General features: G+C 33.3%; 2 protein-coding genes across 2 annotated transcripts in view; one reads left to right on the top strand and one right to left on the bottom strand.

Moving 5' to 3' along the window:
• The first annotated feature begins 345 nt into the window (after positions 1-345).
• On the top strand, positions 346-2,927 carry LOC140048637 (bcl-2-related ovarian killer protein homolog B-like). The gene is made up of 2 exons (XM_072093398.1): positions 346-1,136; positions 2,620-2,927. The coding sequence occupies exons 1-2, from the start codon at positions 501-503 to the stop codon at positions 2,782-2,784; spliced, it is 801 nt and encodes a 266-aa protein (XP_071949499.1). The 5' UTR covers positions 346-500; the 3' UTR covers positions 2,785-2,927.
• Positions 2,928-10,670: 7,743 nt separating this feature from the next.
• Positions 10,671-16,866, bottom strand: part of LOC140048694 (aprataxin-like) — a 35,098-nt gene continuing 28,902 nt past the window's right edge. The window contains exons 4-7 of the mRNA XM_072093463.1: positions 16,187-16,240; positions 15,732-15,835; positions 13,038-13,119; positions 10,671-11,220 (exon numbers count right to left, since the gene is read on the bottom strand). Of these exons, the coding sequence (XP_071949564.1) occupies positions 11,142-11,220; positions 13,038-13,119; positions 15,732-15,835; positions 16,187-16,240 (319 nt within the window). The 3' untranslated portion in view covers positions 10,671-11,141. The remainder of the gene's footprint in view (positions 11,221-13,037; positions 13,120-15,731; positions 15,836-16,186; positions 16,241-16,866) is intronic.

Genomic DNA, 16,866 nt, shown 5'->3' with positions numbered 1-16,866 from the left:
TGGGCTATTTTTTATCATTATGGCCATATGCAGTCAGAGACATAATATAATAAAGTCAAGAACTTGATGATCTAATAATATTGAAATAGGCCTAACTTGTAAAGAAGGTGCTAAAATAAATGTGTGCTCAAATTATGCATTTTTTTGCTTATAACCGATGTAATATGCGATCATGATGCTAAACAGGTCAAAATGAAAAACGCCAAAAAGCAAAAAACATGCCCAATTTGGTGTGTGTGTGTGTGTGGAGAGGCGAGGACTTATGACCTTTACTTCCGGGATCCTACTTCCGTATTTACACTTAGGTGCAATGAAGCGGGAAACTCGAGGAGAGGAACTATAGCCTCTAGTCTGCTGGGTGGGGAGAGAGAGGCCTGCGAAATTGTGGCGGCAGATACATTGCATAGTATCAAAATACTTTAGGCTTATTTTTAATTATTATACATTATTCAAAACAGGTTTGTTGTTAACTATTACTATAGACTTTTTCTGTTCTTTAAATGACTGATAAAAACGACACTTCAAGCCTAGGCCTAGGCCTAGGCCTAGGTCCAAATTCGACAACAGCCACGTCAGCAGCAGAAACAACAAGTTGGTCAGACATGACCCCTAATGTTGGGCGGACCGGACGAAAATTCAGTAAAGTATTTCTAGCTATACAAGCTAAGATATCACACCAATTTAACGACTTTCCATCTGTCTCAGAAGAACAGATTGTACTACAAACTAAATACATATGCAGAGACTATATATATTCAAAATTAAAATCGCTCAAACTTGTTCAGAAAGAGATTCACAAAGATGGAAAATACAGTGACATTTCACGTGAATTAATTAAAGTAGGACAAGAATATGAAACGATGTATCCAAACTTATTCGCCGACGTATGTGGCTATCTAAAGATGAACTTTGAACATGAAGAACATGTCCAAGGAGTCTTTAATGCTGTTGCTTCTGAGATTATCGGTAGAGGTATCAGCTGGGCTAGAATTGTATCACTATTTGCTTTCACTGCAACCTTGGCTGTGGATTGTGTGCAACAAGAAAACACAAGATTTGCAAATCTGGTTGTTGATAGTATGCAAAAATTTACCAGGAAAAGACTGGCGACTTGGATACTACAGCGAGGTGGATGGGTAGGTAGAGTACTCAATTCAATCTAACAAATACAAGAATTTGTCTGTAAATTCTTAATCTTTGTATTCTACAACAACCTGCCCAATATTCTTGTATGAGGCATTTGACTGGCATGGCCAATTTGTATTTGTAAGGTAATCCACAGATTAAAATTCTAAGATGGTCAGAAATAGAATAGAAATTTCTGCCCCAGAACAGAGCCGGTACCTTTCCGCCACTCCACTATTATTCGAATGAATACCTTCCTTAACACCCCCATAGAACATTATTTTGAATAAATATCTTCCTCGATTAAAACGACCCGGGGTCTTTATTTCCTCGAATGAACTCTCTTTGATCACTCTTACCACGGCCATCTATAAAATTTGAGAATTTTTACAGTATTTATTTTATGCCTTTAAGGATTACTAATTGTAAAATTAATCACTGATCTGATTAATCAGATAGGTGGTAATTCCCCTGATACTGCTTAAATACTTTAAATCAGGATCAACAAAATGTACCCATTTAGAAATCGTATGTTCAGTTTGATTGCTCTATTGACATGACTGCGTCTACGATTATATGACAATATTAAGATATTGCTCAACAAATAAAATTTTGTCAAAATGAGACTATTTTACGGAAAGTTTACTTTCTTACAACCATAGTTTTAAATAGCTGATAATAATAAGAAATGCAATTTTATATTTGATTGTTCTGAAAACCTCAGAGAATTAAAAATTACATTAATCTATATACTATTAAATAATGCATTTGACCATGTATGTCTTTGCCATTCAACCTAATTGGATAAAAACCCCAGTCCTGATCTGATTACTGTCGTACAACACTGGCCGAAAATATTTATTGATGAATAAATTGCGGCTTGATGACACCTGCACAGCAAATGCAACCTTGTGGCCGTAGGTCCTACTGTATTTATTATATTTTAATGTATCGATCAATTAAATGATGAATAGTACTGTATAGTATATGCTTGTTTCTATTAGGTTTCTACTATTATTATCGTAATAGAATTACTGCGAAGCACTAAAGGCCATATTAATTTGTTTTCACAATTGAATTACTTCATTGTACGTACATTAGGCACAGTTTTAATACCCTAAACAGTAGAATTTAACTGTTACAATGAAATAAACAGTGCTACATTTTCTAGATTAGCATTCTTATTTTCAGTAATAAGCACAGCAAAACATATCCTTTTATAACTTTAAAACCATGAGAAATCTCGGGAGAAAGCATATTTGCGTGCTATTTGATTACTGTGATTGGTCAGTTTAATACCAGGGTGCGCAGTAACATCTCAAAACAGGCCTCTTATTGGTGGATGTGTGTTTTTCTTTCAAAGAATTTCCAGAAACTATGCCAACCTGATTACAACTTTATACAAGTTGTTACTTTTTGCAGGTGTGAAAATGGTATTTAGCCTATTAAACTTTGTTGTTAATCAATTTGCAAACTTCTTTTCTTTTTTCCTAGCTTGGTATGGTGGAGTACTTACATAACAATCATCAAATTGAACCAAAGATGTGGCAAGTGCGTAACATAGCATCATCTGTTGTATTTGTGTCAGTGTCTGTGTTGACTATCCTGGAAAATGTAGCTTGTGCCATAATAGGAGGTGATGATGAGATAATGAACTGATAACAATTAACACCTTCCAACATATAGTGCACCCGTTTCTGGGTAGATTCATTTTTACTCTAGAAATTCCATACATACATAACAATAAATTCAATATTGTTATTATTCAGATGTATAGCTGTGCGTAATGATAATTGCTGTTGTACCAGTAATCACTACATTTACACTTTTGATTTATTATGTAAATTATAATGGAAAGGCTATACAATATATCTTGATTTACAATCACTCATTCATAACAATGTTTTCAGAGCAAACATTTTCCACACTATGCTTAATTCTAAATTTCCAGATCGTCTTGTTTCTGTCACTTTGCTTACTTTTTATTTTATTTATTTTACTCATTCAACAGCGGGAAACCCGCCCCTTACAGAATGGAATAAACTATACCATATAAAAATATATATAAATCTTAAAATCTAACAATACAAATTTATACAATTTTACTAATTTTATTACAAAAACAATTATAACGGTCAAAAAAGAGATCAATCGAATTATCTTTAACAACACAATTTTAAGTTCATTTTCCATGCTTTCTATAATGGCATTCCGCAGACTTTTTTTTTTACAGTCGTAGGGCGACTTGAGACATTTTTAACATCTTAGTGTCATAAGAGCTTTTACTATTATTATACATGTTCTAGTAATTGCAATGTAAAATGCTATGGTGGCATAATAATTAGTTTTTATATAGTGCCGGTAAACAAAGAGACAACAACCAATTTTTAAAAAATAAATTATTATTGATCTATAGTTTCCCCTTTGTTTCATATTTTTTTGGGATTTTATTTGTGTTACACGAGCTTATTGAAAATAAGCACTTTCTTATCAATGGGGGGGGGGGGGGGGAAGGTTGGAATATTTCAAATTACACAGTAAAATCTCTATTCTTTTGTACACAAATTTTGTAAATAGAGAGGCATTTTATAAAGCAATGAAAAATAAACGGTGTGGTAAAAAATGTTATCAGATGACTAAATATAGGTAATATAACTTGAATATTACATTTCTGACATTTTTATTTAACTACATTACATTACATTAGGTTACCGTATACTACCTAACTACTGAAAAAAGTCTTCCTGGTTTTTATGGCAGAATTTTGCCAAATTTTGTATTTGACCGTATTAAGGGAAATTCATGTTTTTTCGTCTTGATTTCTGTTACAAATATTTGATTTATGTACAATTAACCAGATATTATATTTAAAATTCATGCCTGTGCCTGAGCTTTAAAAAAATGAAAGTTAAAGCAAAAAATATTCAAATTGGCTGCTAGCCGATTGGTTTTTGGTTGAATTTAACTGTTTATTTGGCCTACCGGTATTCAAAGTATTTTTGTATTAATCTTCATTTTTCAATTTTTTTTGGGACAATACATTAAATAAATAGGTTTTTAGACATGATTTTAAAATGGCATCCATGATGAATCAGCACAATTTCTACCAGTGACCTAGAGGTTCATATATTCCCAATATTTTCTTATCTCAGCACCACCACCATGGAAGGACTCCAATGATTCATTATGTTGGTTACACAACTGAGTGGTGGCTGGGCTGCAGCTTGGTCCATAGGAAGCGCACCACTGTTCTAGGAGACATTGCTTCTTTAACAAACTTCCATCTATATATTCATTTTGATTAATACATTTTTTTATTTTATTATTTCTGCAAGCTAAAATATTGTCAAATTGCCTAAAGCTACAAATGTAAAACATGGTAGTTTGATTTTTTTTTTTTTTTTCTGTCAAAACTATACAATATTAAATTATCAAATATGTCATTTCAGAGTATAATCCCACCCCATAGTTAGGCTAAATTTCTAAAAAAAAAATTACTTTGATAAATTCATTGTTAATATAATGACAGTATCATTTTTGTCAAATTCCATAGCCAGGCCCTCCTGGGACTATACTCGGTCATATACAGTAATAATGACTGAATATAACATTTATATTGTAAAGAATTCCTACAAAATGTGACAAGAAACAACATGTAATCAGCATTATTAAAGAAATTGCTTTCATACATTTTAGTCACAAAGTTTCAAGGTCGCATAAACATAATCCGAGTATGTTCACAGATCTAGACGCATTAGTGCAATCCTGCCTGTGATTAGGTGGATTTCAAATTATGAATAGAGAGTAGTGATATGCAAGTCAGTCTTAATTCAAACCATGAGAACATTGTAGTCAGTCTTAATTCAAACCATGAGAACATTGTAGTCGCATTCCTATCAAGTGTCATTAACCTCATTACAAATTACTCCTTTTTTAATTTGTTAACTTTAATTATGTGTTTATTTTAATAGACATTATTCCCACCTCTGTGTGTAATATATATTTAAGAAAAACATATATTTTAATAAATTGCAAAAAAATACTAATTGAGATAATTGTGTAATTATTTTTGTGGTGTGTGATTGTCAAAGGGTTAGTCTACAGTTAGGTATAAAAAAAGAAGTAATTTGCGTATTGATGACGTCATGTGACGATTACAGGTATTTTGGATTTCGTGTTTTTTATCGAATCAATGATAAAAACTATATTTTCTATAAGAAATTCTTATGGAATACATTTTTCCAACTGGATATTGATGAAGATATGTATAACAAATAAAAATATTTTTTTTAATTATTAAAATTATTTTTATTGTTTTATAAAAATTATGCACAAATCAAAGTTTTGGGGCAAAATCGTGAAAATAATGACAGTTTCCAAAAATTCAATATAGCACAAAAACTAACTATTGTTTCCAAATTTTTTTTTTTGCATGTGGTGATAAACACCATGTTTAGTAGAGCAGTTAACGCCATAAAAATAGCCAAGTTGTGCATTTTATTACCAAAGCATGAAACTTTCCACAAAGTTTCTTTGATGTATATAAATTCAAAATATCGGGGGGTGCCAAGTGTCCAACGTCCGGTATGGCCACCATAAAAACAAAAAGTGTTCATATCTTGGCAACTATAAACATTAGAGACTTGATTCTGGTGTTAAATTGTTCACAAACCACATATTTCTATTTGCTCTAATGAAAAATTGTTCACAAACCACATATTTCTATTTGCTCTAATGAAAAGTTTCGTCCAAAAATGACCGGAAATGACGTTTCTTCCAGTTTGACCTTTGACCTCTTATCTGTATATCTCAGTAACTACTGATCATTTTCAATCGATTTTGGTTTCATTTTGTTCAGAATAGAGACATTTATATTTGTAGTAATGAAACATTTTCACATAAAATGACTGGAAATACAATTTATAACCTTTGACATATATAATTATGTGAACATACTGTATGTGGTTTACATTGGTATAAATGCACCTAATTTTTTTACCGAAATAAATGACACTTAACGCAAAAATGACCAGGAATTATTATTGTGAATTTTTGACTTTTGATGTGATAGGATAGGCATAAAGTATGACAGATCACTGAGCTCATCAATGCCGACTTGTTTGCTAAACTGTGATGTGTCAATCGTTAGATACAAGTTTTGGTCCTCTCTACTTTATCTTTTCTTTTTTTTTTGTAATGTATTATACCATATGTTGAATTGAATTGTTAGATGCCATTTGGAAAAATTTTTGATGTAAAGTAGCATTCTTTTGTTGGCCTCTTTGATGTTGCATATGAGACAAGTTCGAAAAGTTCTCATTTTCATGAGTTAAGAGAAGAGAACACCGTCTTTCAAAGTACTTACTACAAACTTATCCTGCATTTGTGCAGTAGACCTACTTTCATTAGTCAGAAACTCAGATAATTCTTGTTCATTTTTGTTGCATCTAAAAAAATGTACTCCATTTTTATGGTAATGGGCCTTTGCTGTAAACCTTTCATCTGAATTATTTTCCTCGATTTTCTCTAGTCATTTATTTTTTAGCAAAATCCGAACCAAATCAATTTGTAAAAGACATCTCAATATAATTATTCAAGTAATCCTCAAATTATTGACATGGACCTACAATATACTGTTCTGTACAAGACCTTTTTAGGCATCCACCTGTGGACTTTCACTTTGAAGGTCTTGGTCTCCTGATCATACAAGAAACAATGTCTGATTTAATCAATCAAAGTAGTGGGTCCAGACAAAGAAGGGGGTATAAGACCATCCACAGACAAAGAAGGGGGTGTAAGACCATCCACATACAAAGAAGGGGGTATAAGACCATCCAGATACAAAGAAGGGGTGTCGGACCATCTACAAACAAAGAAGGGGATGTAAGACCACCCACAGACAAAGAAGGGGTGCAAGACCAACCACACACAAAGAAGGGATTATAAGACCACCAACAGACAAAGAAGGGGGTGTAGGACCATCGACAGACAAAGAAGGGGGTGTAGGTCCATCCACAGACAAAGAAGGGGGTGTAGGTCCATCCACAGACAAAGAAGGGGGGTGTAGGACCATCGACAGACAAAGAAGGGGGTGTAGGTCCATCCACAGATAAAGAAGGGGGTGTAGGTCCATCCACAGACAAAGAAAGGGGTGTAAGACCATCTACAGACAAAGAAAGGGGTATAAGACCATCCACACACAAAGAAAGGGGTGTAAGACCACCAACAGACAAAGAAGGGGGTGTAAGACCATCCACAGACACAGAGTGGGTATAAGACCATCCACAAATAAAGAAAGGGGTGTAAGACCATCTACAGACAAAGAAGGAGGGTTAGGACCATATTAACCCAGGAAGCATACAAAAAGAAGATGCAATCAAAATAGGCCTACCACTTGGAAAACAATAAATTGTAGAATAACTGAGGCTTAATTGTTGAAATATAAAGGGTTCTTTGTAAGGTCATTAATAATATATACACGATCATCATACTAATTATTTGACATTCAAATACAGTCTATCTCGAAAAAAAGCTCATACTATCACCTTTTTGAGGTTTTACGATATTTCATAACATGTATGTTATTTCCTCTGTCAAACTATTAAAACTTTTAGCGAATCAGAAGGTGCCAACATCGTTGAACTAATGGTACCACCAAGCACAATGTTTACCAATTTTATGTACTATATACAATTTAAATCCATTAATCATTTAATATAATTACGCCTATCAGGTAAAAATTCAAAATTAGGTGCATTTAAGACCAACAAAAACCACATACAGTATATTCACACACTTAAAAATCAATAAATAAATGTCAAAGGTCATATATTGTATTTTCGGTCATTTTATGTGAAAATGTTCCATAATACTACAAATATAAATGTATTTATTCTGAACAAAATGACCAGTAGTTAGAGATATACAAATACGAGGTCAAACTGTAAGAAACGTCATTTCCGGTCATTTTTGGACGAAACTTTTCATTAGAGCAAATAGAAATACATAGTTAGTGAACAATTTGAGACCAGAATCAAGTCTCTAATGTGTATAGTTGCCAAGATATGAACATTTTTTGATTTTATGGTGGCCATTTTGAAATCAAGATGGCCGCCATACCGGACGTTGGACACTTGGCACCCCTCGATATTTTGAATCTATATACATCAAAGAAACTTTGTGCCAAGTTTCATGCTTTGGTAATAAAATGCACAGCTCATGTCATTAACTGCTCTACTAGTTGCCCTATTGGGGCTGGTAAATTTTTGTTAATTTAAAAATGGCCGCCATTACGCTACTCAAAACAACTTTCCAAGATAGAAATACTATTATATATACTATACTATATATAATATAACTATAGAGGGCGCATTATTTTCAAGACGATAATACAACTATAGAGGGCCGTTTTTTTTGCTGGAAATAACTTTTAATGACTTGCAAAAATATTCAAGTTCATCGAAAAAATATAGAAAGTGCTAAAATAATTATAGGCAAATACGATTAAATCATTGTTTTGCCCATACCCGGTATTACCGTGTATACGTATTTCAACGACGTCTGTTTATACCCGGTAGTAACGGGTATACGCAGTGCAAAAATATTCAAGTTCATCGAAAAAATATAGAAAGTGCTATAATAATTATAGGCAAATACGATTAAATCATTGTTTTGCCCATACCCGGTATTACCGTGTATATGCAGTGAAAGGGTTAATAGAATAAAACTTAAAACAGTATTAAACAATGTATGTTCTTTAATTTAATAATAATTCTTTGATGGTGATTAGTCATTTTATAAAGTATAAAGCCTTGTTTACATAGGATTTGAATAATGATAATTTATCCACAGTAATTTTACCCAAGGTTATTGTAAAATTTGTTCACATTTAATAATAACAATGGTAGTCTTATACAATGTTTCTAAGCACTTCACACAAAAAAATGATCAATAATATATCCTAAGATAACCAAAAAATGAAAAAAAGCAGAGGGACCATTTACACCACTCCGTTCTCCAGCACTTCTCGCCGGAACAGTATTCACAGGAGCTCAAGTGAAAAAGGCATGTTTATCCTATATCCTACTACAATAAGTAGGACTATAACTTGGATTTATATATATTTAAGATTGTCCCCCAAAAGCATGAAATTAATCAATTTGGCAGTTTCCGTAAAAAATAAACTGTTGAATTAACCAAAACCCATTGGCTGGCAAGCAGCCAATTTGAATATTTTTTGCTGTAAATTACAGTTTTTTTCAGTTAAATAAATTAAATTTTTAAATAAAATAAAAACTATATGCTACATAAAAATGTTTAAGGGGGGGGGGGAACCACAAGGTATATTCTACGTACAGTAGTATAAATACTATATGGTCCTATTTAGACAACTTTTCTCGTCTTAAAAATGTGAAAAATAAGTGGATTCAAATCATTTTAGCGGCCCACTATAAATCCCTACATGCATTGCACGCAGACTGATATTTTTGTTTTTCTTCTGTAATTCACCCACTTTTCGATCGATCGTGAATCCAAAATAAATGGAAAATACCGGGTTTCCCCCAATTTTTATCAACAGAGTCTGGCAAAACCAGAAACATAATATTAATGCAGCAACTACACACCATCAGAATAGGCCTATAGCTAGATGCAATGTTTGTATGTTACCGATGTTTACCAGACTAAGCCTAGCTAGACTAGGCCTAAAGACGCCCACAAGAGGACATTCACCGCGAGCTACTTAGGTAGTCCATTGTTTCTCTCTTTTTATCATAATTTACCATAAAGCAACCTGGTTTAATGTTTTTATATATATGCATTATTTCTACAAAACATCACAAATTGTAGGGAATAGGTCTTTAATGTAGGTTGAACACATTATAATTATTGGTACCTTAGGGCTGCCTGAATACATTCTCAAGATGTTTAGCAAGGTAAACCTGGCCTACAGGCATAGGTATTCAAAATCTTATAACTTATGACGTCATAATAAATTTCAATTGACTGTAATTCGCTATTGCTTTTCAATGCAAAATATTTTGTCCATACATGCTATAGATAATATATCATACATACATGTATGTATGGTTAGGAGAGTACATTGTCAGTGTTCTGTCAGAAGGGCTTAGGTCAACATCAGTTGAATTTAGTAATACATATTACTTTAAAAACATTAAACCAAGTCATTCCTTGTCTTAAATGAACGTTTTATGGTAAATTATGATTTAAAAAAAATTTATAGACACTTTTTTTTTCTAATTAAAGGTCAACTGCACTTTATGTATAAATACTATATGGGCTAGTAATTGCGATAATTTTTTTCCTCTTTTCCTGGTAAAAATGTGAAAAATAATATGATTCTGATAATTAGAATAAAATACAAGGGTGCATTGTGCGCAGATCAATATTTTCGTTTTGATGCTGTTGAAAATCTATGATGCAACCACTTTCCATCGATTGTGAAGGTAAAACAAATGGAAGAACCATAACTTTTCAGCGAAAATACAAGGTTCTGATAAAAGAAAAACGATATTAATGCAGCAACTAGACAACTCCAGGCTTCAGCTAGCTCACGATGTTCATATGTTACAGCTGTTTACCAGCTAGGCTTACTAAACTAAGCCTAGCAAGGCTAGGTCCAGAGTACATTTGATACGAGTTACTTTCTTTTTATTATAATTAACCATAAAACTTAAATAAGTAAGACAAGGAATGACCTGGTTTAATGTTTATTTTTACAAAATGTCAAAAATTGCAGGGAAAGTGTCTTTTATATGGTGCAATTGAAATCATCTTTTCAGGTACACTCAACTAAAATCACCAAGAGGCTTAGGTCTAAATCACATAAAATACCATTATGGTATGTCTGTGTACCTGCCAAACAACAAACTAGCACAGAATAATTTTAAATATATTATATACCACTAATTCATGCAAGTTGCTCTTAGTTCCACCAGACCACAATCCTGACTCCAAACATCCGATTCTCTGGTTACACTATTATTGAAGTCCTGCCATCATGCATCTTGAACATGCTGTTTTATATGAGCTTTTAACTTGGGCATGTTACCTTGTTTCATATCACACACATGGCACCTACGTTGATATAAAATAATACAGTATATAATATTCTATACATAAATTAACATAAGGGTAAATTCAGTATCGTATTTCTGGAACATATTGTTTTAAGGCAGAAGACTGTATGGAGCATGGGTAACTCTTAGTTTAGGTTAAATAAATTTGCCCCGATAGTGCCGTTTTCCTAACGTGGTTCACACTGTCTAGGCTGCCGTCTTTTAATGCGCACATTTCTGATATAAGCCCATCCTAAACACAAAATACAAATATTTAGAATTTATTTATTGCATTAATTATTAATTATACAAACTTGTAAAGGTGTAACGCCACATGCCATTGTAATATTTCAATGACATTCAACAAAGTATTTACTATTAGTATTATTATATTATTAGTATAAGGCGCAAATGTAATGTATTCAGGGTTTTTTTCAGGCCTACAGAAAAAAATTAACATAGCCTCAAGTAGAAACATTAACATTTTTAGGCACATATTCATGAAAGGGGTCTAACCTCCAGGACTATCTTAAAACAGTATTCATGAAAGGGGACAATCTTTAGTTCCGGACTAAACCTTTACTAAAAACATCATGAATAAGGGCCTTAGACACTAGTAGAATCAATGGAATCACATTATATCACCTATAGGCTGGTTAATATTCTATGAAAGTATAGAATGTGCCTGTTCAAAGGCTTTCTGTTCATGTTGATTGACATAGAGTAACAATTTGATCACAACGGAAATGATTGCAGATGATTTCAATTGAAAATATTGGCTAATTCATTTTCTTACGCTGAGGGAGATACACAGAAGGAGCATTTGTGTCACATTCATTGACTTGTCAATAAAAGAACAGAATGAGTAGCATATGCTGACGCACAAAAGAAGCATGTTGGCGTAACACATTTGGTTCTCAGATGGCATCAATAAACATGTTTAAACCTGATTGGATTTATTCTACTCAATTACAACTGTTGAGAACTGGGAAAACATGCTTGGCAAAGAGGAAATCCATGTTCACGTTTTTCTCCGAATTAAATAAGGCCAATAGCTGTCAGATTGTTTATTTACAGATTGGCCAGGAAGAGGAAACAGCACATGGTCGTGATCTTTTCCTGGGGGATTAAAGTATTGAAAGAACTCTATGTGTTCAGTATACCACATTATTATCGACCTTCTAGTTACAACTGTCACTTGTAATTAATTGAAAATATTCAGAAGAAAAATATATTGAAATCAGTCATCATTAACAACAGAGGATATATTATTGACAAGATTACAAAAAATAAAAAATTATAATATTATCTATAGTCTAACCCAATAATCCAGTAATTCTAATAAGGTTCTCACTAGTTAGTGGAATCAATCTTGAATAATTTTATGTGACAAATGATTAATTCAAATGCCAACACACTGGATTGAAGCTCCGACTCAACATCTGGGTAGCTACAGTAGCCTACCTGTACCTGAACTAGCAATGACTACATGCTGAGGACCGAGGCCACTAAACACTAATAATGTTTTACTTCTTCAAAAAAAAAAATCATCATGCATAATGATAATTTACTGCTAATACCTTGCCATCATTTGTAAAATCTCAAAAATATTACACGATGTGATTCTACCACAACAAAAGCTGATAATCGAGGTACCGTGTACTTAATTGATGTTCACATTGGCGCCTCAGCAACAAGTTTCAATTCCGTTGCATGTGACAGAATCAATCGGGTCTATATGTGAACCAAGTTTAACCAAATTATAACTCACACCCTAAATTTATTAATTTCTAATGTATATATTAGCTTTGCCAACATTTTGTTACAATCACTTACTTTAATTCAGCTTTCAGTAATTCTGATGGATTCAAATACGCTAGATCAACTTTTCCATTTTCCTCTAGCTGTTTAATGATTACTAAATAAAAATAAGAACAAAATAGAGTATCACTAATTTAGAAATTAAAACAAATAGAAAAATAAACAAAATGAAACAAGGAATTGTGTTGGGTGAAGGGGCTATGAAGGACTGATACAATGAATTGTGTTGGGTGAAGGGGGTATGAAGGACTGCTACAATGAATTGTGTTGGGTGAAGGGGGTATGAAGGACTGATACAATGAATTGTGTTGGGTGAAGGGGGTATGAAGGACTGCTACAATGAATTGTGTTGGGTGAAGGGGGTATGAAGGACTGATACAATGAATTGTGTTGGGTGAAGGGGGTATGAAGGACTGCTACAATGAATTGTGTTGGGTGAAGGGGGTATGAAGGACTGATACAATGAATTGTGTTGGGTGAAGGGGGTATGAAGGACTGATACAATGAATTGTGTTGGGTGAAGGGGGTATGAAGGACTGATACAATGAATTGTGTTGGGTGAAGGGGGTATGAAGGACTGATACAATGAATTGTGTTGGGTGAAGGGGGTATGAAGGACTGATACAATGAATTGTGTTGGGTGAAGGGGGTATGAAGGACTGATACAATGAATTGTGTTGGGTGAAGGGGGTATGAAGGACTGATACAATGAATTGTGTTGGGTGAAGGGGGTATGAAGGACTGCTACAATGAATTGTGTTGGGTGAAGGGGGTATGAAGGACTGCTACAATGAATTGTGTTGGGTGAAGGGGGTATGAAGGACTGCTACAATGAATTGTGTTGGGTGAAGGGGGTATGAAGGACTGATACAATGAATTGTGTTGGGTGAAGGGGGTATGAAGGACTGATGACAGTTGTTTCCTGTAGTGCTGAAAATAGAATGCTAAATTTGAACAGCTGCCATTAAAAAGAAATCCTTTCCCCCATTCCTCATGGGAGATGAAGCTAAGTATTTACTATTAATATCTTCAAAAGCTCATTTCAAAAGATTTTCTGAGCATTAACCAGCAGTTTAACAGTTAAAAGTTCAAAATCATATTACTATTGTCAGAATTTAGTTTTCAAAAATGAAGAAGAAATTGAAGAAGCATACAAAGAGTTTTATACATGTGTATTACTTATTTAAAACAATTATACATGTGTTGAGTGAATACCCTTCAATAAAAATTGCTGAAATTTAGGAGAGCCTGGCTGACCCTTGGTGAAAAGGCCAACTAAAATGATGTTATGGACATGTGTCTTTTTCTTGATGTTGACATTGTTGATGTAAATATATCACCTGGATTGCAGAACACTGAACTTTAAATTGATCACCTATTGGCGACGATTGATCTTATTAGATAATAGATCACATGCAGGTATATGTAGGGCGACTTTAATAGAACAGATCTGAGATCTTATATCTTGGAAATGATCTGAAACAAATTGTTTCCTCCCCAACCCGAGGGGATGTAATATTAGTTATAACTAATACAGTATAACAGCTATAATACCGTAATCGTAATCACATTCTACAATTAATGCTCTTCGTCCTACATCTCTCACCCCAACGTTGACCAAGGTAACGGAGCGTTTAATAGCTAATCGACTGTTACCATCTATCCACGCCAATATTGACAAAAGACTGTACAGTAATCAGAAAGGCAAGTCGACTACCACTGTCTCATTGACGTTTACCATCAAATTTTGTCGAATGTGTGCGATATTTATTAAGATGGACATCCATTAGACTGTGTATACCACGATCGGAAAACACCAAAACGTTTAACCTAAATTCGTTTTAATTGTCAATAACTAATTATCTAACTCAATTTAATTACCAAACGGGGGTTACATCAGGTGATTATAATCAGTACCGAAACTACGAACCAACTTTATATACCATCCAAGTAAACACATGATTTACCGAATTTTGCCCTTATGTAAATTTATAAATAGATGCCCTTTCCATACTCTAACTTCAATCGCTTGAAGATAGGAGAACTTTGTTATGTCGATCGTTTGCGTTAAAATGTACAAAAACATTTTTTCAAGCGGCCTCTAGCATCAGAGCATCTCTAAATCAGTCACTGTTTTTGTTTTTTAATGTTTTTTTCTAGTATTAATGAGTGCCATAATTGTATCGTTGTTGTTTATTTAACTAATTCAATTGTAATTGTAAAAGATACTTTAATAAAGATACCATGAATATAATAATAATATAATCAACAAAACAGGCTGTGAACTGCATTGATGATTTTTGTAGAAGCGTTGACCATTCATCCAATAAGCAAGCATTGACATAAGTTATGTTCATAGAGCCTATACGTCCAAGTTAAAAGTTATGTCAAACATAAAATTATATGCGCATGTTACTTCCGGTGAGCATCCACACGATGCTTTTTTTTAATTTATACACATCCATTCTGCTATTAATTACAGTATGGATAAACAATTTATCGTGCTTTAAAACTAGCTTTGAAATAATTGCATCTAAACAACGCTATTCCTGAGATTTTTAACTTGTCTGTAAAAAGGTTGAAGTAACTTTAATAAATGAATGTCTTCACAGGCACTCACCTACGGCTTACAACAAACTGTTTACTTCAGAGCTTTCTTTAGACTCATCTGTACGTTCCTTAACTACTGTATTTTAAAATAAAAGTTACCTTCGGAATCTACAAAGAACTTGGTTGTGAATGAGTTCCAATGTTTCTTAGTTTTTAAGCAACTTGAATCAAAGTCTTGTGTTATAGCATGCAAATGTAGGCGACTGAAAATCAAAATTTTCCATATTTTGTAATTAACTTCAATTGTAGGGTACATTTTGAATTTTGCTTGCATACAGTATTGTAACTTTGAATGCAAACTACAAGAAACTGAAAACTGTTTTAGGTCAAATTTGGGTGGTCCAGTTGGCCACCCTCCAGTGAAACAGAAAAAAATGTTTTATTTTGTTTCTTATTGAAAGATTATAATATGTTTAAACTTCATTCAGTTATAAATATTAAACAAATTATCCTAGTAGTTCTACTTTAAAGTTCATGTCATTTTGTGAAAAAATAAGATCAAGCTCTTAATGCAAAGAGATACATCTCCACTTTTAAACAAGGATTTACAGTACCTCATACTTGCAACAGCATGATATCCTAATCGAATTTTTCGGCCACCAGCAGCCCTGAAAAAAAATTAAATGGTAAGACCACATTACACATATTGATTATAGTAGTATAATAAATACTTGTGGCCTAACTTAACAAACATATATAGTTTTACCTTTAGAGAATGTATTTATTTACAGACAAATACAACTAAAAGTGCACTAGCTAAAAGCTAAAAAACAAGAAGTAAAATCTTGTACCAAGTAGATAAATTATCCCATAATCCATGATTACTCAAAGCCTGTCAATTTTACATGAACCCTTATATTTTTGTGCATTTGCAAATTTATCCAGACCGCAAACTCTACCTCACTCCTCCAACCATATACTACCGGTATTCACTCACTGTCACATGCCTCTATCATTTCCTGCACTTCTACTTCCAAAAACTGTAGTATTTATAAAACCACAACTGTACCACTGCAATTGTCTTCATGTCACACTGCCCAAGACCCTGCTTACAGATGGTACAAAATAGCACAGCTAGTATGTTTATGTAAACGTACAGATCACATCTTATGTGAACTACACTTGGCTCCCAGTGAAAGAGTGTGTCTCATTTAAGATATTGATGTTTGCATATAAATCCTGCCTCGGCCTGACACAGAGATACATTGATGATGGTCTCACTTTATCACACTCC

Source organism: Antedon mediterranea, chromosome 5 (assembly GCF_964355755.1).
Source record: "Antedon mediterranea chromosome 5, ecAntMedi1.1, whole genome shotgun sequence".
Lineage (NCBI taxonomy): Eukaryota > Metazoa > Echinodermata > Crinoidea > Comatulida > Antedonidae > Antedon > Antedon mediterranea.
This window is presented reverse-complemented; position numbering and strand designations above follow the sequence as displayed.

What these genes read in the sequence shown, in the direction of transcription:
- LOC140048637 (XM_072093398.1), top strand. Translation starts at nt 501, where the DNA reads ATGACTGATAAAAACGACACTTCAAGCCTAGGCCTAGGCCTAGGCCTA. An exon ending in TACTACAGCGAGGTGGATGG is followed by an intron (nt 1,137 to 2,619) that starts GTAGGTAGAGTA and finishes CTTTTTTCCTAG; the next exon opens with CTTGGTATGGTGGAGTACTT.